At 42.4% G+C, this 24,117-nt stretch overlaps 1 protein-coding gene across 1 annotated transcript; it reads right to left on the minus strand.

The window, feature by feature from the left end:
• Positions 1–664: 664 nt before the first annotated feature.
• TMEM217 (transmembrane protein 217) lies at positions 665–24,063 on the minus strand. Its single transcript, XM_086371514.1, has 2 exons — positions 23,984–24,063; positions 665–1,807 (listed from the first exon to the last, which is right to left on the minus strand). The coding sequence occupies exon 2, from the start codon at positions 1,794–1,796 to the stop codon at positions 1,218–1,220; it is 579 nt and encodes a 192-aa protein (XP_086227640.1). The 5' UTR covers positions 1,797–1,807; positions 23,984–24,063; the 3' UTR covers positions 665–1,217.
• Positions 24,064–24,117: the final 54 nt, after the last annotated feature.

Below are 24,117 nucleotides of genomic sequence, written 5' to 3' on the forward strand. Positions count from 1 at the left end.
TTTCAGCTTCAACATCAGTCCTTCCAAGAAAGCTATTAGTAAACCTCTAACATAATGTCAGAGAAGGCGATGGCACCCCACTCCAGTCCTCTTGCCTGAAAAATCCCATGGACAGAGGAGCCTGGTAGGCTGCGGTCCATGGGGTCGCTAAGAGTCAGACATGACTGAGTGATTTCCATTTCAGTTTTAACTTTCACGCATTGGAGAAGGCAATGGCAACCCACTCCAGTGTTCTTGCGTGGAGAATCCCAGGGATGGGGGAGCCTGGTGGGCTGCCATCTTTGGGGTTGCATAGAGTCAGACACGACTGAAGCGACTTAGCAGCAGCAGCAACATAATGTCTATAATGTTTGAAGTAGAGGTTTCCTCAGTGCGTCTTCCATTCTGGCTTAAACTGCTTCTGACATTTCCTGACCCCTGAACTCAAAGTGAAGTTTGTTGATATGTGATCATGTGTAATCTTATACCATCTTATGTGGTTGGCTAATCAATTCATAAACATAAACATGATTTAATCTCTCCCACTAAACTGCAAAATCCTCAAGGTCAGGAATTATATCCTATACTTTTTTGTATCCTCCTGCAGTGGAGAAATACACAGTGTGTCCTGCACAGTGACCGACAGAAGAGTTTAACAAATAGCCTTTGATTAATCACAAGTGCATTTGTGCTCCTTGACAGTTTTTATTGGGGGAGAGGATGGAAGGGTCAAGACAGAAAATAAAGTATGATTTCTCTCTATTTTTATTCTTTTACTTATCTGGAATATAGTATAGATGACACAGGGAGAAAAAGCAGCAAAAAACCACCTCAAGACCCCAATGATATATTTTTTGCTACAACAATCTGAGATATAAATACAGGTTTGCCTATTCTAGGGTTACATCAGAGAGCTGTGAGTTGAAGGCTGATGAAGACACACTAAGATGAAAGGATTGCCAGACAGCAATTCAGCTTCATTTCATCCCTGCCTGTCTTCATTTTGACCAATAAGGTGGTACTGACAGGAAAAGGAAAGAGGAAGTCAAGGAGAACTTGATAAATAACAATGTCCTCTAATTAAACATCCTCTATGAGCAAGGTGTTCCAGAGGCGATGGTAATCCGTTTTCTCACCGTATCTCTCCCAAAAGGGTGGCAGTAGAGTCTCTGCTTGCTGAAAAGTGAATGAGATGGAAAATGAACTACCATGAGACCCTACCGTGGAACAGGGCCATGTTACTCACTGTAGCGGCGGGAAAAGTTGATTATCTTGGATTTCCGTGGCAGGAAGTCTCCATTGCTGGTAGAAATACGTCTGTTGTAGGAGATGATATTGCCCTGGCTTTTATTTTTGTAGATCATGTAGGCGTAAGTGATGACAAAGAACATCCAGAAAGAGTGCATGCATATACGGGACACCAGACCAAACCAGCGCATGACTCTGACCTCCGCAGCGGAAGAATTGTCATTGGTGAGGCACTGTACCACAATGTTTACAGTTTCGTAGAAAAAGATCCAGACGATGTATATCAGCAGGCCCCTGTGCATGTGGGCGTACACTGAGTATAGGAGCAAGCAGCTGACGAGGATGGTGATGAAAGATAGGAGGAAGACGATAGTCAGGCTCCAGCAGATGATGAACACTTTTATCAGGATACTTGTGTTCTTGATCTGTGACATTTGCTCAGTGCAATTGTTTCTCCTTAAGTACTTCTGTTCGAAGATGAGGTACAAGTCCACGGCCGTGATGGTAAAGACCCCTGACAACAGGGAGCCCATTTTGGCGGTCATGCCACACCAGTGCTGCTGCTTCATGCTGAGACTTCCTGTGAAGACAGACAATAGCGGGGCCGGGGATAATTCTGATTCCTGCCAATGTGGTAAATTACCCAGGGCTTCTGCCTCCCTCCCCCAATTCAACTGGAGAAACAATAGAGAGAAATGTGGGCAACCAGGCAGTAACAGTTTAGAGAAGACAGAAGGCTGTTTAAAAGTGTTTGGGAGTTTGAGTGGGGAGGAAGGAAGAGGCAGTCCCAGGCTGGTGGCAGTGAGCAGGTAAATGGAGGAGTGGTCCTCAACCCTGGCTTCCCATTATAATCATTGACAGTCCCCACCCCACACCAGCTAGAACATTCTCTGGGTATGACCCAGATATCAGTATTTTTAAAAACTTCCTAGTGATTTTCATCTGTAGCCAGAATTGGAAAATACTGAATAAGAAAGAAAGAAAGAAAGAATCAGGAGGGTTCAGGATGGGGAACACGTGTATACCTGTGGCGGATTCATTTTGATATTTGGCAAAACTAATACAATTATGTAAAGTTTAAAAATAAAATAAAATTTAAAAAAAGAAAGAAAGAAGAATCAGTCACGTCCAACTCTTTGCAACCCCATGGACTGTACCTGACCAGGCTCCTCCATCCATGGGATTTTCCAGACAAGAATACTGGAGTGGGTTGCCATTTCCTTCTCCAGGGGATCTTCCCGATCCTGGGATCAAATCTGGGTCTCCCGCACTGCAGGCAGACTCTTTACCATCTGAGCCACCAGGGAAGCCTAAAATACTGAATAAAGAAAGTGAAATTGTGCTCTTTCTCTCTTCCGGTTTTGCCCTGGGTTATCATTGCTGCCCCTGAAGGGGAAAATTGGTGCATTGTCCAGACCTTCTGTGCAGGTATCTCAGGAGAAAAGTCAGGGTAGCAGCACAACAGGCTTGCTGGGTGAGTGGATGAAAACAATAGGTTTTGAGTAATCACTCCTCCACTATGTATCAAAACTTGAGGAATACAATGAAAGGTGTACTTTAAGGGAAATTTAAAACCTTAAAATAGAATAGCCTTATCATGGAAAAAGAAAAGACAATAATGAGCTAAGCATTCAACTCAGGGAGTTAGGGGGAAAAAAATCCAACCAATGATAAGAATAAAAAAAGACAGGAGGAAGAAAGCAAATCAATAAAAAGAAAGAAAAGATAAAGTAGAAGGACTTCTGATTGCTAAGGTTAGTGGAGCCAACTTGCTGATTAAAAAAAAACAACCCTAAAAATTGCTGGATCAAATAGTTTTTAAATATTCTTAAAAGTACAGAAGTGCTGACAAGATAGGAAGTAGGAGACAAAAGACTATAGGACTTCAGGAACTGGGACAGGTAAGCAAGCATGAAAGTCAAATTTGCTCTGAGGGTATTTGTCTATCTGTGTGTGCGTGCTTAGTCGCTTCAGTCCTGTCCAACTCTTTGTGATCCCAGGCTTCTCTGTCCATGGAATTCTCCAGACAAGAATACTGGAGTGGGTTTTTATGCCCTCCTCCAGGGATCTTCCCCACCCAGGCATCAAACCCACATCTCTTAAGTCTCATGCATTGGTAGGCAGGTTCTTTACCACTAGCGCCACTTGGGAAGCCCCTTTGCCAATCTGGGCAAACTTGAATTTCATTATGAGAACTCTGCATGGTAACGTGGGATGAAATTAAAGCTCAGGGTCCACCAAGGTGGGGAGTCTATTAGAAGGCCTTCCCGATATTAGTCATGGCCCCAAAGGGTTATGATTACAATAAAGGGGAATCAGAAGTAAACTTGCCCCCATCTTCTCCCAGGAGACTCCAAGGAAAGTTAACTTAGTACTAACTGAACATTTCAGGAGAAAATGCTCCTTGAGACACTGTCGTGTAACTAACTTTTTACAGATTTGTAGCCCAAATTACATGAAGTACTTAAAAAAAACTTTTAAGCAATAAATCTAGTTTAAACTAGTCCTAGGACTTCACTGGTGGTCCAGTGGTTAAGAATTCGCCTGCCAATGCAGGGCATGCAGTTTCAGTCCCTGGTCTGGTAAGATCCCACATGCGGCAGGGCAACTGAGCCCTGCACCACGGCTACTGAGCCAGGGCTCTATGAACCACAAGCGCTGAAGCCTGCGTGTCCCAGAGCCCGTGCTCTGCAACAAGAGAAGCCACTGCAATGAGAAGGCCCCTCTCGCCACAGCTAGAGAAAGCCCGTTCACAGCAACGAAGACCCAGCGCAGCCAAAAATAAAATAAAAAATAAAGCAGTCCTAAACTGGAAGTGTCGCTAAGTGCCTGGGAGAAACGAGCTCACATCCTCTCGGGAGGGATACATCTTTGTGCTGGTCCTTAAAGAATCACCTTAGTAATTCTCCAGGGACAATGACTAGTACATAGTGAAAAATACCTGAGCGTGTAAGGAACGAGGCACTGGGAGAACCAGCAGGAGCAACAGAACTACAAAAATACCACATTATGAAACAAGCATGGTTAGGACATTTTCTGGAATTATTTAATTATTTAAATGTTTAAATTTTATCTGTGGTAAAATACACATAACATAAAACTCACCAGCTTACCCATTTTAAAGTATAAGCTGTTGTTTAGTGGCCAAATCCTGTCTGACTCTTTTGATTCCACGGACTGTAGCCTGCCAGGCTTCTCTGTCTATGGGATTTCCCAGGCACGAATATTGTTATTTCTGCTTAGCTTCTCCATTTACTGCATACTTATCCTTGCCAGGCCTTGGCTTCCACATCTGTTTTGTTTTTGTTTTTTTTTGACTTGCTGCACAACTTGTGGGATCTTAGTTCCCCAACTACAGGGATGGAACCTGTACCCCCTGCAATAGAAGCATGGAGTCCTAACCACTGGACCACCAGGGAATTCCCTCCACATTTTCTTTTTCTTCAGCTGTGGCACACAGCCTGTAGGATCCTAGTTCCCTAACCAGGGATTGAACCCATGCCCCCTGCAATGGGAGCTCAGAGTCTCACCTACTGGATCACCAAAGGAAGTCCCCACATCTTTAAAATTGGGTATACTGGTTACTTTTTTCTCTTTCTGTAATTTTACTAGTTATTACAACAAATTATGGGCTGTCCTGGTGGCTCAGCGGTAGAGAACCTGCCTGCCAATGCAGGAGATGAGGGTTGGACCCCTAGATTGGAAAGGTCCCCTGGAGAAGGAAATGGCAACCCACTCTGGTATCATTGTCTGGGAAATACCATGGACAGAGGAGCCTGGTGGGCTACAGTCCATGGGGTCGCCAAAGCGTCGGACACGACTCAGCAACCAAACAACAACAGCATAACAAATTACTCCAAAACTTAGTAGCATAAGACACATAAGACAACTATTTATTATGCATGTGGATTCTGTCGTGGAGGACTCTGGAGGTTAGCTTAACACTGTACATGATGAGGAATTTGGACGGGACACATCCAGGAGATCTTGTCACCACTCATGAATTTGGGGGACCTCTCTTTGAAGACCCATTCACGTACATGTCTGGCGATTGCTGCCAGCTGTCAGTTGGGGGTCTCTCTGTGTGGATGCATTTGGGTTTCTTCACCTCTTGCTGACTGGCTTCTCCAGAGTGCATGTCCCCAGAAGAGTGAACTAGGGGCAGCTGTATCACCTTGTTTCAGCTTGGCCTTGGAAGTTGCACAGGGTTGCTTCTACTGGACTCTGTTCTTTACTCTTTTTTTGAAGTATAGTTAATTTACAATGTTGTGTTAGTTTCTGGTGTACAGCAAAGTGATTCAGTTATGTGTGTGTGTGTGTATACATTCTCTTTCATATTCTTTTCCATTTTGGTTTATTACAGGATATTGAATAGAGTTCCCTCTGCTATACAGTAGGACCTTGCTTATCCATCCTATATAGAATAATTTATACTGCTCATCCCAAACTCTCAATCCCACTCTCCTCCTCGGCAACCACAAATCTGTTCTCTATGTTCCTGAGTCTGTTTCTGTTTTGTGGCTAGGGTCATTTGTGTCATATTTTAGATTCTACACGTAAGTGATATCAAATGGTATTGTCTTTCTCTGTCTGATAATCTCTAGGTCTATTCATGTAGCTGCAAATGGCATAATTTCATTCTTTTTTATGGCTGAATAGTATTCCATTATATATATATGATATGCATGCATATATCATATATATATATATATATCACATTTTCCTTAGTCAACTGTTGATGGGCATTTAGGTTGTTTCCATGTCTTGGCTATTGTAAATAATGCTGTACTTTATTCTTGTGAATCACCAAGGCTGGGCCATTTTCAGAGGGAGGGGAAATGGATTCTACCTTCTGCGTCAGGAGTGTTAGGGAATTTTCTGAGGTGCAGGGGATTCTTGTTATCTCAGTGGTCAAAATCCAAACTTCCACATTTGCCAGGCTGACCAGGGAAGGAAAAGTGATCATAACAAAGAAATATTCACCAATGAACTGATGTTCCCCTTTTTCCCTTATCACCACAACATTCCTCTAGGCTGAAACTAAGGGCTCTATGTGTACACCAAGCCCATCAAATCAAGTCTTTATTGTTCAGCCTCTCTCTGAGAGCCCAATGTAAATAACTGATGACACAAAGCAAATAATTTGCAAAGCATCATTGCGAGTCTTGCAAGATCTCATGCAGCGATTAAAAATGATGAAGAAAACTGCTCAAATTACATGAAGCCTTTAGCAATCCTGGATATGATAGTTAGTCCAGTGGATAACCAGAAAAGGAAAAAAATCACTAAGAACATAATAGGTACTTCAGTAAAGAACTGTTTGAAGATGAATAAATTGCTACATATTCACACGATGGCATGTTAAGCAGTCATCAAAATGAATTACTGTAGCAACACAGAACAATTGGAATGAATCTTAGTAATGTAATAGCAAATGAAAAAAGTACCAAAAGAAGATATACAGTTAAAAGCAACTATAGGTATGTTATACACACACATACACAATTTTTGGACTCTATATATATATGCGATAAAACTACAAAACTATATAAGGAAAATAAAGGAATGATGAACTTAGGATTCTAAATGACCATCACCTCGGGCCAGGGGAGGAAGTGAAATGGGTTGGGGAGATCATATAGTCAGATCTGATTTACTGACAAGATCCTAATTTTACTTTGGGTAGAGGATTTGAGGGTAAATGTTACTTTACTAAAAATAACTAATATTTTTAAAGTAAATAAAGGAGTTTTGCATGGATCAGTTAGGGCTATGTCATGCACCAAAGATTATGATAAGTCTAACCATGAGCATATGAAGTATGATAAAAAAAAACACTAAATAAAACAAGGATAATAACTGTTTACCTCATAAGGTTGCTGTGAGGCTTAAACGAATTAATATATTTAAAACATTCAGAACAGTGCTTGGAACGTGGTAAGCATTGTACTATGTAAGAGTTTTTGCTATTGTCATTTTTGCTTTATGCCAAGGGGTAACTACTATTTATTATCTATGTAAAACTACTATTTATTATCTATGTAAAACTACTGTTTATTAAGTTGTGTTGCAGAAGATATCATCAGCTTCCTTCCCAATACCCATTTCCTCTTCTTTGCTAACAGAAGTCTATTTTAGGTCAACTAAAGCTTGGACTCTGTCAACCTTGGCCCCAATTCTATGCTGAATTCTCCTCTGCTCAAGCCCTCTTATGAATATGCATGTACCTCCGAGCTTAAAACTTCCCCAATCCACTGTTCAGGGAGACATTGCTTTGGAAAAGATCCCCATTGTTCTTATTTGCTGCCAGTAATAATAAATCCTTCCTTCTCCCTATCTTTGGCTTGGTTGTGTCTATTGGCACCTACCAAGAAGTAAACCCAGTTTTTAGGTAACACTATCTCTACATTTTCTTTCTTCTTAGCTTGAATGTGATATGATGCCTAGAACCTCAGCAGCTATTTTGTTACCATGAGGCAACAGGCATAGGGACAAAAGCAAATATGCTAAGGATGTCAACATTGAGAGAGCATCTTTTTGTATTTTATTGATTACTTCTAAAGTTGAATATTTTTATAGATATCAATATGTGATTTAAAAATCTCTGTCTAGGGACTTCCCTGGTGGCTCAGTGGATAAGAATCTACCTGCCAACCCAGGGGACATGGGTTCAATCCCTGGCCCAGGAAGATTCCACATGCCACGGAGCAATTAAGGCTGTGCTCCACAATTACAAGCCCAAATTCTAGAGCCTGTGAGCCACAGATACTGAAGCCCATGCACCTAGAGCCTGGGCTCTGCATCAAGAGAAACGTTTGCATTGAGAAGCCTGTGCATGACAATGAAGAGTAGCCCCCACTCGCCAAAACTGGAGAAAGCCCTTGCAAAGCAACAAAGACCCAGTGCAGCCAAAAATAAATAAATAAACAAAAAATACAAAAAATCTACATCTAAATAAGTCTAAAACTATCTTCCCTGGCAGTCCATTAGTTAAGACTCTGCATTCCCAATATAGGGGGCATGGGTTTGATCCCTGGTCAAGAAACTAAGACCTTTCATGCAGGTCTTTGGTGCAGCCAAAATAAATAAAAGATAAACAAGTCTAGAATCATTTTGATAAGTAGAAAATAAAAAATACAAAGTGGCAAGAAAGCATGAAGGCATAATTTAATTAATAGTATTTTTCTGTCAGTGATATCTGAAATATTAATGCATCTTGCATTTGATAGTATCTTAGACTTACACAATCATGGTAAGAACTTTAGTTCTTAGTTGGGGAATCTTAGTTCTTAGTTCCCAATTAGGGATTGAACGTTTACCCTTAGCAGTGAAAGCGCAGAGTCCTAACCACTGGGCAGCCAAGGAATTCCCTCAATATTTTTAGTTCTTTTCACAATTCGACTTGTGGTTCCAACAGAGGATGTTGCTACCAGCTCCCATCAGCTGGATCTCTGGCATTATTGAGTTGAGGCAGGGAAATAACTAATAGCAATGAGCACATTATAAAGTGGACTTCCCTGGCAGTCCAGTGGCTAAGACTCTGTGCTCCCAATGCAGGGGGCCCAGGTTTCATCCCTGGCCGGGGAACTAGATCCCACATGCTGCAACTAGGACCCAGTGCAGCCAAATAAATAAAAAAGAAAAAGAAGAGCCCAAGTCACCAACGTCAGTTAAAAGGTTTTGTTTTGTTTTTGATGTGAACCATTAAAAAATATATTTGTTTATTTATTTAGCTGCATCAGATCTTAGCTGCGGCATCTGGAATCTTCGTTGTGTCTTTCAGGGTCCTTTACTGAGACACACGGCCCCAAGAGTTGTGGTGTTCAGGCTCAGCTGCTCCGAAGCACGTGGGATCCTAGCTCCCCGACCAGGGACTGAACCTGAGTCCCCAGCACTGCAAGGATCACCAGGAAGTCCCGGCGGACCATTTTTTTAAAAGTCTTTATTGAACTTGTTACAATAATGCTTCTGTTTTAGGTTTTGGTTTTTTTGGCATGAGTCATTGGGATCTTAGCTCTCTGACCAGGGCCCAAATCTGCACACTCTGTATAGGAAGGGAAGTCCCAGACAGATAGATAGATAGATAGGATAATTGTAAAAATACTAGATATAAGCAAAACACCAAATGCTTGTTACAAATTCACTCTCCCACCAAAAGTAAATGTACATCCCTGGTTTAGAACATATGTGTCATATAATTTTTTTTTTTTGGTTGGCCGTGCCATGCGGCTTGTGGGATCTTAGTTCCCCAATCAGGGATTGGGGAACCTTTACCCTTAGCAGTGAAAGTGCAGAGTCCTAACCACTGGCAGCCAAGGAATTCCTTCAAGAAATTTTTTTTTTTAACACCTCAGTAAAAATGCCTACACCTTATGTGGGGTTTAAAACAGGGGCTGGTGGGTTCAAGTCTCTGTTCTGTGGGCTGTACAAGGCAGCCGCCCACAGCCCCATGATGGCCGTGGGTAAGAGCTTGGCCCCCGTTTCTGGCACCAGGTTCCACCTCTGGATTCTGAGGCATCCCTGAGGGCCAGAGGAGCTCTGGTCATAATGGAGGTTGGATTTCCTCCTAGCCTGGCAGTATCAGGCCAATTTAATTGGATTTTTAAAAAATGAAAATGGATAATTCGCATATATAGGAGCTTGAGTTCTTTGAGATACATCTTATACATTCTCTTGAAAAGAAATCTATCAACTTAAAGGAAAAAAAAGAACTGCTGAGATAGTTTATTAACCCTTCTCACTCCCTCTCCTTTGGCTTTGTATATAAACCACAGGAGGAATTTGTACCATAATCGGACACTCTAGTGCGAGAAAGCAGTTTTATTATTATTATTTTTAAATTATTTACTTGCTTATTTTTGGCTATGCTGGATCTTCATTGCTGTGTGGGCTTTTCTCTAGTCGCGCCAAGCAGGGGCTACTCTCCAGTTGCAGAGCACAGGCTTCTGATTGTGGTGGCTTCTTTTGTTGCGGACGGGCTCTAGGGCTCACAGGCTCAGCAGTTGTCGTTCCCAGGCCCTAGAGCACAGGCTCAATATTTGTGGCGCACAGGCTTAGCTGCTCTGCAGCATGTGGGATCCTCCTGGACCAGGGATCAAACTCATGTCTCTTGCATTGGCAGGCAAATTCTTTACCACTGAACCACCAGGGAAGCCCCCTCTTCTATCTTTTATTTTTTAAAAAATAATATAAAATCGGACTCAGTCGTCTTCCTCAAGGAGTTAGGGGAAAATTCTAACTCCAAGTGTTTTTCTCTCTCCCCTTGATGGAGTCACATTGAATTCCCAGGTTCACCCAATTCTAGAATCTCATGGAAGGGCTCTGGACTTCAGGCTGTGCGGTCAGTCATGTGAGAGTGTGAGAGGCTGGATGCCCTAGCCTCAGTGGTCCGACTGCTCATAGCCCCAAAGGCTGTGGCTCACAACTCAGTCCCCAGCCTGGGGTCCACGCAGCCAACCCATCAATCATCCTGTTGCTACGGGGTCAAACACGGGTCCCAAGGCGGGCAGAACTAGGCACTTCTCCATTCCCCCAGGGTAGGGAAACCCCATTCACAGTAGGAGTCGGAAGTGATTCCCTGCTCGCTCATCTTTTCAGATCTATACCCCGACCCATCCACATAATCAAGATCTTTGCCTTTGAGAGCCTAGATTTTCCAAAACAAAAGTATTTTAACTCTCTAATAGGGGAAGAGATGGGCAGTCCTCTTAAACCTACAAAAGGAAGATGCCTGTCATGCTTTGTGGTAAATCAGTCAACAAACAGGAAACCAGTCCCAGCTATGAATGAGGCGATTCGGACAATAAATCACATTGCTGCTTACAAAGTCCTTACCATCTGACTCCAATCCAATTTTCCAGGAACATCTCTGTGCATTCCTTCCTGTGTATATAATACTCTCATTTCCTCCAATGTCTTTCCTCCCCTTCTCCACCTGGCTCTCTCATACTCATCTCTCAAGGTCATGTGAATCCTCAAGAAGGTGCCAGGGCTCTAGTTTGGCATTTGTGATTCTCTTGACCTTTCTTTTGTGGTAAGAAGTCTCACATCAGTACCACAAGCAGGAGAACGCCAAACTCTCCTCTGCATTTGTCTCTTTCCTAGGAAGGAAACCACTTCCCAGAACCCCCCAGCAGCCTTCTTTTCCTGGCTCACTGGCCAGAGCTGGGTCACATGGTCACCCAACACTGCAGGGGAGGCTGTGGAAATCAGTTTCTGACAAGCTCAGTAGGATTGCCATAACTGGTTAAGAGATATCATGATTCATGCCAACTGGGAACACAGTTGCTCAACCTTTCCAAAAACAATGAATCCCCTTCCCAAGGAAGGAGGAAGGAAATGGCTAATAAAGTCAACCACAGAGATCCTGTTACATTAATTATCCCTTTTTCCTCATTGACATGGGAAGAACTATTATTATTTGTTTTCCCCTTCTTCCACAGAAGCAGGAATTTACACACGGTTGGCCAGAATAAGGTTTGCCTTTCCTGGCCTTCCTGGCAGCTGAGTGTGGCCATATGACCAATTCCTGAGAATAGGCTGAAAGGGGGAGAAATGAATGGGACCAGCTTCCCTGGTGGCTCAGGGGTGAAGAATCCGCCTGCAATGCAGGAGACACAGGTTTGATCCCTGGGTCAGCAAGATCCCCTGGAGGAGGGCATGGCAACCCAGGATTCTTGCCTGGAGAATCCCACAGACAGAGGAGCCTGGAGGGCTACGGTCCATTGAGTGGTGAAGAGTCAAACATAACTAAGCATGCACACACCATGTATTAAGGAGAAAATCTTTTCTTTCCCTCTTCCCAACAGCTGAAATGTGGATGGAGTAGGGGGAGTACAGGGTGACCTTGGGCCAACTGGACAAGGACATGATAAACACAGAAGGGTCTAGGCCTCTGAAGATTCACAGAGCAGGGCTGCCACTCTTACTCAGGCTCCTACGTGACCAAGGGAAACTATAAACTTCTATCATGGTGATGTGTGTGTGTGCACACGTGCACACTCAGTTGTGTCCAACTCTTTGCAACCCCATGGACTGTAGCCTGTCAGGCTCCTCTGTCCATGGAATTCTGCAGGCAAGAATATTGGAGTGGGTAACCATGCCCTCCTCCAGGGGATCTTCCCAACCCAGGGGACGAACCCTTGTCTCTTGCGTCTCCTTCATTGGCAGGTAGGTTCTTTACCAGCTGAGCCACCAGGGAAGCCCTCTGTCATGGTTAAAGCACTGTTAATTTTGCACCCAAACTCATGTCCTAACAAACACAACTGCCTCCAATCCTTTGCCTGTAAGCATGCCAAAGTCTCTTCCAGCTCAAACAATCTCTCCTTTGACCCTGTGTTTCTCTCTCATTTACATTCAGTCTTGGTGTCAGGGCAAGCAACAAATACTGGCTCTTGAGGCTGATTTAAGCAGAAAAGTCATAGCTCATAGATGTGTGCAAAGGGTCAGTTATTTATTGCCACAACAATGCTACATAAATAACCACAAAACCTCAGCGGCTTGTTAACAATGAACAATACTTAGTTCACAAGTCTGTGGGGTTCAGCTTCTCTGGGGCTGGGCTGAGCTGGGCTGATTTCAGCTGGACTTACTTGACATCTGGGGTCAACTGTTGGTTGACTAGACAGTTTTGTTGATTTTGGCTGAGTTCATTCATATGCCTGAGGGTCAACTGGCTGTTGGCTGACTTAGGAAGGCCTCAGCTGGGATAACTCAGAGAGACTTGGCCTAGGTCCATGTGATTCTCATCATCCAACAGGCTAGCCTAGACATGTTGCAATGGCAGAGGCCAGCAGTGAGACTGCTACAGACCGAATGCTTTTGTCCTCCCCAAATTCATATGTTGAAAACCTAATGCCCATTGAGATGGTAATAGATGGTAGGGCCTTTGGGAATTGATTAGGTCAGGAGGGTGGAGCCTTCCTGAATGAACAAGTAGCAGAGAGATCCCTTGCTCCTTCCTCTGTGTGAGAACATGGCAAGAAGTTGGCAGTTTGCAACCTAGAAGACAGCCTTTGCCAAAACCAGGCCATGCTGGCACTCTGATCTTAGACTTCCAGCCTCCAGAAATGTGAGAAATAAATATCTCTTGTTTACAAGCCACTCAGTCTGGAGAATTTTGCTATATAATCGCACACAGACTAAGACAGAGAGCAAGTGCAGCCACATGAATGTCTTCCAAGCTTCTGCTTGTATGCCTGCATGCATGCTAAGTCACTTCAGTCGAGTTCGACTCTTTGCAACCCTATGGACTATAGCCCACCAGGCTCCACTGTCCATGGGAATCTTCAAGCAAAAATACTGGAGTGGATTGCCATTTCCTCCTGCAGGGGATCTTACTGACCCCGGAACTGAACCCAAGTCTCTTACGTCTCCTGCACTGGCCTGCAGGTTCTTTACCACTAGTGCCACATGGGAAGCCCTCTGCTTCTTTAATGCTTGCTAAAATCCCTTGATCACAGCAAGTCACAAGACTCAGTCAAGAGTTAGAATAAGAAGGTCCCACAAGATAACACAGATGCAGGGAAAGGTGAAGAATTGGGGCATTGATACCATCATCTATCGCACCACATTCGGAGGTTTTGCTTACAGGATGGCAGCCAATATCATGCCACAGAGCTGGGCCACTGAAGACTCTGCTGCTGCCAATGATGAGCATCTGATGCTGAAGTTACACTGAGAGGCCTTCTGGCACAAGACTCTAGGTATTGCCGCTGCCAGAGCTTTTCCCTTTAGTTGGATGTTGCTGTCACAACTGGTACTGCTCACCAAGAATGAATTCTCTTGTTCTCGTTTTCCTTTGCATCATAAGCTCCTGATGATTCAAAGTACACTTTGGGAAAATTTCATCAGCAGAGCCTATGACATGTGCACTTGACTTAGTTCACAAGAAAGGATGGGAAAGTAAGTAGCTGCCATTTTACTGGTAGGTGGGCTCTGCTTCCCACAAGGTTTCATAGAGTGAAAAATTCTCCATACATGGGAAAGGTGTTTATATTATAGGCATCTAAAGAACTACAACAGAACAGCAATGATGGCAGGGAGGAAGAGGAGGAAACTAGCCTCTCAATCTCCTCACAGCTAAGCTGTTTTTCATTTGTTTGTTTGTTTTTGCCATACTGCATTGCTTATGGGACCTTAGTTTCTCAACTAGGGACTGAACAAAGTCCCTAGCACTGAGAGTGCTGAGCCCTAACCAGGGGACTGCCAAGGAATTCCCCACAGCTAAGCTTCTTGAAAGGGTACTCCTAGCTCTCTTTCCCCTGCTACTTTTTTTCCATTTCACTCTGTACTAATCAGTTATAGTCACCCTAATGATGCAAAATCCAGTGGTTTACAACCACAAGCATCTATTTTTCTCACTATGCTTCAGGCTGCAGGTCGACCTGGAACAGTTAAATACTCACTGGTAGTAACATAGGTCAGATCAGATCAGTCACTCAGTCGTGTCCGACTCTTTGTGACCCCATGAATCGCAGCACACCAGGCCTCCCTGTCCATCACCAACTCCTGGAGTTCACTCAGACTCACGTCCATCGAGTCAGTGATGCTATCCAGCCATCTCATCCTCTGTCATCCCCTTCTCCTCTTGCCCCCAATCCCTCCCAGCATCAGAGTCTTTTCCAATGAGTCAACTCTTTGCATGAGGTGGCCAAAGTACTGGAGTTTCAGCTTCAGCATCATTCCCTCCAAAGAAATCCCAGGGCTGATCTCCTTCAGAATGGACTGGTTGGATCTCCTTGCAGTCCAAGGGACTCTCAAGAGTCTTCTCCATCACCACAGTTCAAAAGCATCAATTCTTCGGCACTCAGCCTTCTTCACAGTCCAACTCTCATATCCATACATGACCACAGGAAAAACCATAGCCTTGACTAGATGAACCTTTGTTGGCAAAGTAATGTCTCTGCTTTTCAATATGCTATCTAGGTTGGTCATAACTTTTCTTCCAGGGAGTAAGCGTCTTTTAATTTCATGGCTGCAGTCACCATCTGTAGTGATTTTGGAGCCCAGAAAAATAAAGTCTGACACTGTTTTCCCATCTATTTCCCATGAAGTGATGGGACCAGATGCCATGATCTTCGTTTTCTGAATGTTGAGCTTTAAGCCAACTTTTTCACTCTCCACTTTCACTTTCATCAAGAGGCTTTTTAGTTCCTCTTCACTTTCTGCCATAAGGGTGGTGTCATCTGCATATCTGAGGTTATTGATATTTCTCCCAGCAATCTTGATTCCAGTTTGTGTTTCTTCCAGTCCAGCGTTTCTCATGATGTTCTCTGCATATAAGTTAAATAAGCAGGGTGACAATATACAGCCTTGACGAACTCCTTTTCCTATTTGGAACCAGTCTGTTGTTCCATGTCCAGTTCTAACTGTTGCTTCCTGACCTGCATACAAATTTCTCAAGAGGCAGGTCAGGTGGTCTGGTATTCCCATCTCTTTCAGAATTTTCCAGTTTATTGTGATCCACACAGTCAAAGGCTTTGGCATAGTCAATAAAGCAGAAATAGATGTTTTTCTGGAACTCTCTTGCTTTTTCCATGATCCAGCGGATGTTGGCAATTTGATCTCTGGTTCCTCTGCCTTTTCTAAAACCAGCTTGAACATCATGAAGTTCACGGTTCACATATTGCTGAAGCCTGGCTTGGAGAATTTTGAGCATTACTTTAAGAGTGTGTAAGATGAGTGCAACTGTGCGGTAGTTTGAGTATTCTTTGGCATTGCCTTTCTTTGGGAATCAAATGAAAACTGACCTTTTCCAGTCCTGTGGCAACTGCTGAGTTTTCCAAATTTGCTGGCATATTGAGTGCAGCACTTTCACAGCATCATCTTTCAGGATTTGGAATAGCTCAACTGGAATTCCATCACCTCCATTAGCTTTGTTCGTAGTGATGCTTTCTAAGGCCCACTTGACTTCACATTCCAGGATGTCTGGCTCTAGGTCAGTGATCACACCATTGTGATCGTCGTGAAGATCTTTTTTGTACAGTTCTTCTGTGTATTCTTACCATCTCTTCTTAATATGTTCTGCTTCTGTTAGGTCCCTACCATTTCTGTCCTTTATCGAGCCCATCTTTGCATGAAATGTTCCTTTGGTATCTCTAATTTTCTTGAAGAGATCTCTAGTCTTTCCCATTCTGTTGTTTTCCTCCATTTCTTTGCATTGATCGCTGAAGAAGGCTTTCTTATCTCTTCTTGCTATTCTTTGGAGCTCTACATTCAGATGCTTAGATCTTTCCTTTCCTCCTTTGCTTTTCGCTTCTCTTCTTTTCACAGCTATTTGTAAGGCCTCCCCAGACAGCCATTTTGCTTTTTTGCATTTCTTTTCCATGGGGATGGTCTTGATCCCTGTCTCCTGTACAATGTCACGAACCTCAGTCCATAGTTCATCAGGCACTCTATCTATCAGATCTAGGCCCTTAAATCTATTTCTCACTTCCACTGTATAATCATCAGGGATTTGATTTAGGTCATACCTGAATGGTCTAGTGGTTTTCCCTACTTTCTTCAATTTAAGTCTGAATTTGGCAATAAGGAGTTCATGGTCTGAGTCACAGTCAGCTCCTGGTGTTGTTTTTGCTGACTGTATAGAGCTTCTCCATCTTTGGGTGCAAAGAATATAATCAATCTGATTTCGGTGTTGACCATCTGGTGATGTCCATGTATAGAGTCTTCTCTTGTGTTGTTGGAAGAGGGTGTTTGTTATGTCCAGTGCATTTTCTTGGCAAAACTCTATTAGTCTTTGCCCTGCTTCATTCCGTATTCCAAGGCCAAATTTGCCTGTTACTCCAGGTGTTTCTTGACTTCCTACTTTTGCATTCCAGTCCCCTATAGTGAAAAGGACATCTTTTTTGGGTGTTAGTTCTAAAAGGTCTTGTAGGTCTTCATAGCATCATTCAACTTCAGCTTCTTCAGCATTACTGGTTGGGGCATAGACTTGGATTACTGTGATATTGAATGCTTTGCCTTGGAAACGAACAGAGATCATTCTGTCGTTTTTGAGATTGCATCCAAATACTGCATTTCGGACTCTCTTGTTGACCATGATGGCCACTCCATTTCTTCTGAGGGATTCCTGCCTGCAGTAGTAGATATAATGGTCATCTGAGTTAAATTCACCCATTCCAGTCCATTTCAGTTCGCTGATTCCTAGAATGTCGACATTCACTCTTGCCATCTCTTGTTTGACCACTTCCAATTTGCCTTGATTCATGGACCTGACATAGGTAAGTGGAGCTATTTATAAAATGGAATATTATACAGCAGTGAAAATGAGTGAATTACAGCTATAATCTATCAACATGGATAAATCTCAAAACCATCCTGTTGCCTAAAAGAAGCAAGCAACAGGAGAATGAATACCATACAATATCATTAAATCATTAATACAAACAATGCATTATTTAAGGTTACAAAAACAGGTGAAAAATATACATATACAGAGGATGTTTAATACAAAATTCTGCACAGTGGTTACACTTGAAGGCAGGGGAATGCCCAGAGGAAGGGACTCCCAAGAGGTATCTAAGGTACTGGTTATGTCCTGTTGCATAGTGTGGGGAGTGGGGGACGTTCAGGGAAATGTTACCATTATTCATCAAACTATACATATTAGTGTTATACAATCTTTTGTGTATGTGGTATATTTAATATCCCATGAGAAAAACCTACTACTGGTGAGGATGTGAAGCAATGGTAACTCTTACCCATTGCCGTGAGGACCAGTGTAAATTGGAAAAACCATTTTGGAGAGCATTTTTCAGTATCCAGTTAAGTAGAAATTGTGCACATTCTATGATCCAGCATGTTTTTCCTGGGTATCCCTCAGCACCTTAAAGCAGCGGGTTTTCAAACTTTGTGACAACAATCTCTTACTGAGATATATGTTTTACATTACAATCGAGTACACATATACACACATGTGTGTAAGTGTGTAAAAAGTGGAAATAAAAATTTTGCACAGTAATGCCTTTTCCTATTACATGTAACTCTCTGATCTTTTCTAATCCTGTCTATTCTTTTTCTTTTTTCATTGAGATATAATTGACACAACATTGTCAATTTTGTGTATCAGGTATAAATGTCCCCATTTATTCTATTTCATTAAAAGTTCCAACTTCTAAATGTATTTCAATTCACTGTAACAGTTGACAAACTGTCCTTTGAAAAACACCACAGGAGAGAAAATTGTGCACATGGTAATGTGTAGAAGAATGTTAATTGAGCACAGCTCAAAATAGAAATAACTGGCGATGGCAATCGAGGAATATTTACATTATGGAACACAATAGGGCAGTTAAGATGAGCAAACTAGAGCTCCTTGTATCAACAGAATGCACAGTGAAAAAAGCCAGTTGCTGAAGCATATGTACAGTGTGTTGCTATTTATAAAGTTTCAAAACATGAAAAACATGTTGTTTATAGACAGGCTCATATATAGTGAAAGTGTATAACATGGAAGAGAGCGGATTGTGGTTCCCATTGGAGAGAGGGAGGGGGATGGGATCGAGGAGGGGCAAAATGGGGACTTGGAAGGTTTTTTTGTTTCTTAATCTTATTCTTAAATGTTACTTATTCTTTATTCTTTACTGCAAGGTTGGCCAACTGCATCCATAGCCAAATCTGGTACAGTATTTTTGCATGGTCTGTGAACTAAGAATGGTTTTTACAGATTTTAATATTTGGAAAAAATTGAAAGAAGAATATTTTTTAACTTGGGAAAATCAGATAGAATTCCAATTTTTGTAATTACAAATGAAGTTTTATTGGAACACAGCCTTGATAATTTTGCAAAGCTGAAAACTGTTTACAGCCTGGCCCTTTATAGAAAAAGTCTGCTACCCTCTAACGTATTTATTTACTTACTTATATTTTTTTGGCCCACTATGTGGGATGTGGGATCTTAGTTCCTTGACCAGGGATCAAACCCGTACCCACTGCAGTGGAAGCACAGAGCCTTAACCACCGGACTTAACCACTGCCAAGGAAGTCTCAACACCCCCTAATTTATTATATGACGTATATTTTATAATGATAAAAATATGGTAGCATTAGAGAAGAATTCTAGAAAGAAAAAGATGTATAATTCTACTAACAAAAGTTGCTAAAATTTTCCATGTTTTCTTCTACTCTTTGATAAGAGTCAAATGTATTTTTATTGAAATCAGGCAAAGATTTTTTGCATTCTGCCTTTTCCCTGCTGGACATCACTTCATAAACTTTTCTGATGCGCTATGTAGCATGCAAATTTGCACGATTTAATGACATAGCCTGGTTCAAGTCTACAAACCACATGCCATAATTTGTATAACCATCTTCTCATGTTTAAACCTTTGTAATCTTTTGATTTACCCCGTTTGTTATTGGTTACAAGGCAAATAACACCTTTGTGTACAGAGCTTTTCCCCTCCCTCTTTTTAACTGACTTTCTTAGAATAAATTCCTAGGAAAGAAATGTTTTATCTTTCTTCCACCCCTTCAAAGTCTACTCTCTCTTTCTTTACTCCTACAACCTCTTGCTTCTTCAGTCTTTTTGCTTAGCCTTTTGCCTTCCCTGACATAACTGATCTCAGTTGACTCTCTCAGTGGTTGTTTAGGTGCTGAAAAAGCCCTTTTGCTGTTGGATCCCAGTCTGACCTCACCATTCCTTTGGTGGTCCAACTTTCTGCAGTGCTTTGTGAAGTCTGCTTCTTGCTCTCATTTCTTAATTCTCTCAGCACAGGGTCCACTCCACTCCTACACCGAGATTAAAGTCTGCTAGTGATCTCTGGGATTCCCTGGTGGCTCAGATGGTAAAGAGTCTACCTGCAATGTGTGAGACCTGAGTTTGATCCCTGGGTTGGGAAGATCCCCTGGAGAAGGAAATGGCAACCTACTCCAGCATTCTTGCCTGGAAAAATCCCATGGACGGAGGAGCCTGGCAGGCTACTCCATGGGGGACACAAGAGTCAGATCCTTCACTTTCACTTTTTAGTGATCTCTTTGGAACTTAGTCCAAAGGCTTTTTTTTTCTTGATTTTTATCTCCCTATGTAGCTGTTACTCTGAAAGGTCCTTCGGGTCTTTTTCTTTCCCTTCATGTCTCCATTCTCGGTTTAACTCTTCCATGGAACTTCCTCTAAGGATTGAGATAGAATCACCTCTTTTGAGTCCACATGCAACCCAGACATAGCTCATTCCCTTTGCTCCAAACTCTTCTTTGCTCCAATCTAAGTTGTTTTACTCTCTTCTGAATGAAGATGAAGTTAAAGAGGGAACAGTTAAAAACTTGTAGCCAGACAACATTGAGAGTTTTCTACTTACAGTTTCAAAATAATGAATAAATTTTGAAATAAATTTAAGGATCATAGGTCACCCTGTTCCACGAACAAAAGGTCTCCAAAGTGAGGTCTACAAGCATCAGGGTCACCTGGAGGCGGCTGTTGCTGTTGTTCAGCCACTCAGTCATATTCGACTCTTTGCAAACCCATGCACTGCAGCATGCCAGGCTTCCCTGTCTGTCACCATCTCCCAGAGTTTGCTCAAACTCATGTCCATTGAGTCAGTGATGCCATTCAACCGTCTCATCCTCTATCACGTAAGTTCCACCCCAGACCTACTAAATCAGAATCTAGACTTATAACATGATCTCCAGGTGACTCACATGTATATTAAAGTATGAGAGGGACTTCCCTGGTGGTCCAGTGGTTAAGAACCCACCCGCTAATACAGGGGACACAGGTCTGGGAGGATCTTACATGCCATGGGACAGCTAAACCCTTGGGCCACATCTACTGAGCCCGGGCACTCCGGAGCCTGTGCTCTGTAGCAAGAGAAACTACTGCAATGAGAAGCATACACACTGCAACAAAGAGTAGCCCCTGCTGTGCAGCAACGAAGACTCAGCACAACCAAAAATAAATAAATTTTTTAAAAGTATAAGAAGCACCAGTATAACGGACCAGTCAGTGCGTATCACTAAGGGTCTCTACCAAGTGCTCCATGCACCCCTTGGGAACCTCAAACCAATGATTTTCACCTTAAGTTTGGTGTGAGGGTGGTCTTGCTGCCACAGCTATCATCTTTTGATGGACAGGTGGCTAGGTAGATGACCTCCGTCCCTCATCATTTTAGGTACAAGTTCATCCCTCTGAAGCTGCAAAAGGGTTTGAAGAGGACATTCTTTCCCAGGAAAGGAAGGCTGTTTTTCAACAAAGAGCATAAATAAGCTTATAGGCTCTTTGGTAAGGTGGACACACCTGCCAGGGATTGGAAAAATGGTTTCTATCATCTTTTCCAACAAAAAACGCACGTGAACAACATAGAACCAAAAGACAAGAATAGTTTATACTCTTCATTCTCTCATTCAGCAAATATTATGTACCTACTGTGTGCCAAGCACTATTCTAGGCAAGAAGAGCAGAGACAGAACTGACAAAATCCTTGCCTTACATTTACATTCTGGAAATGTGGAATTTACATTCTAGGGGATGGAGATGGACAAGAAACAGGTATAAAATATGGCAGGTAGGGGTAACACTTTAAAGAAAAATAGATATTTGAGAGGAAAGAATCCCAAGCAGAGGCATTGGCTAATGCAAAAGTCTTGAGGTAGGAACATGCTTGGAGTGTTCAACGAACAGCAAAAGCCAGTAAGTGTGGTTGGAGCAGATTAAGCGAGGAAGAGAGTGGAACCAAATCACAGAGAGTCTTTAAGGAGCTGGAATGTTATGCCAAGTGAGACAGAGCCATTGCAGGGTATTGAGCAGAGGAGTGACATAACCTGACTGACCTTCTAACAGGCGCGCTCTCTCCTCCTCTGCTGTGTGGGGAATAGACTCTAAGGGGACGAGAGTGGAAGAGGCCTCCTAGCAGGCTGCTGTAAGGATGTGGTTGGTTTAGATTTGGTTGGTCACAGTGGTGGTGGTGGTGAAAAAAGGCTCAAGGATTTCAGCTTCTTTAACAAAGACAATTTTAAAAGTTATCACTAGACAACTTTTTTTTTTTTTTTAAATCTTGGATGGGAAACTGGCTTAGAAGTAGAAAATAAAAAGTAGGAATATTAATGGCTTCTCAGGGTTGAACAATGTTAATAGCATCCTCTGGGAATCAGTGTTATTTAACATTTCATAAATGATTAAGAAAAAGGAATACTTTGAGACTTTTCTAGGTACACAAATTATACTCTGCTTTCCACATAGTGAAATGTCAAGTCAATTGGGAGTGCCTCTTGGAACATTTCTAAAGCTATATGAGTAGGCTGGAAAGTGGTAGATGACTTGCCATGTGGACAAGTCTAAGGCAGTTCACACAGAAGACAATTCAGGTGACATCTTTAAGACAATGAACTCTGAACTGCCAGCTGCCCCAAGGAAAGGGATCAGAAGCTGCTGTAGGTTATTCCTTCAAGACATCAGTTCTTGAAAAATTCAAAATGCCAGTAAAAGTTCTGGTGGTTTCAGAATAATGACAAAAACATCAGCTTAAACCAAAACCTCAGGAACTCCCTTATGGATCTCAGTATGCAGTGCTAGTCACTGCATCCTGTGAAAAATAACAGCCAAGGAAAAGCCACTAAAATGATTAAAAGGGTAGAGGGACTTTTGTTTGATGGAAGATACGTCTATAAATATGAATAAATATGAATAATGACAAAATAAGATGAACGTCTACATAAACATGAGACGTTCAGAGAAAATTAAAATAGTCCTTTTAATGCAATTTCATGATTGTGAAATTAGGGGACAAAAACAACTTAAAAACGGGGGTAATGTCTATGTAGGAAGAGGCCATTGGCAGGCCTATTTAAAAAGGTCCTTTAGAGGGAGGTGGGAGGGGGGTTTAGGATGGGGAACACATGTACAACTGTTGGGGATCCATGTCAATTATGGCAAAACCACTACAATATTGTAAAGTAATTAGCCTCCAATTAAAATAAATAAATTTATATTTTTTTAAAAAGAGGTCCTTTAGACCTTCCAATATGTGGAAGGACTGTGCTAGCAATAACCAGGAGTGAGGGGTAAGGAACAATCAGCCCACTTCAAGAGTCCTTTGATGGGACAGAAATTATGTGGACTGGGGTGTGCTTCCTGCCCTCCCCGGCCCCTCATCACTGTGGTATACAAGCACAGAAACTCAAAAAGGGCAAAAAACACTGACAAAACTTTCAAAGGATTCAAAATGCTAATTTAAATCTCATTCTGAGTCAAAACTCGATAGAAAATATAATCAAGGGTGAAGATTTATAGTAGATTAGTAAGGGATTAAAGATGTCCATTGGCGGTCTGAATTGGATAGATAAAAGAAGAATATTTCCTGAACAGTTTGTCCACATCTAGGTTCTCTTGGTCAGAAAGTGACGGTTATTGCTTGAAACAGAGATTTGATCATCTGAATTTCAGGCACGGCACAAGTCCTTTCACAGGGATCAATTATCTGAGGAGAGAGAGGCTCTTATGAACCAACCGTTAGTCACGTGTTGTGTTGAACAGTTAGCAACTCTGGACCGTCGGGTCAGTTACTGATTTTCCTCCACCGATTGAAAAAATGGGAGTCCGAACGGAACGAGGGGAGTGGTGGGAAGGATAATAACCAGAGTGTCATTGAATTGGGAGATGTTAAAAACGGGCAGCAACCAATACATGGGCCCTTATATTTAGGTCAAAGATTTATATACATAAATATATATATAAATACATAAAAAATATTTGACTCAAGAACCTCTTTACCCCCAAAGAAAACAGCACCTTCTCCTTCTTCCCATAGGTCCCTTTCTTTACCTGCTTCTTCCCCGGCCCAGGAGAAGGAACTTTCAGCCCCGCCTCCCAGCTCGTCCAAGCTCCGCCTTCTCGGTTCACCTGTGTGCCCAGCCCCTGACGTCACCGTTCGGCTTCAGCGGCCTGCAGGATTCTGG

This window comes from Bos grunniens, chromosome 23, assembly GCF_055505025.1.
Source record: "Bos grunniens cultivar Pamir isolate PY7600 chromosome 23, Bosgru_T2T1.0, whole genome shotgun sequence".
Lineage (NCBI taxonomy): Eukaryota > Metazoa > Chordata > Mammalia > Artiodactyla > Bovidae > Bos > Bos grunniens.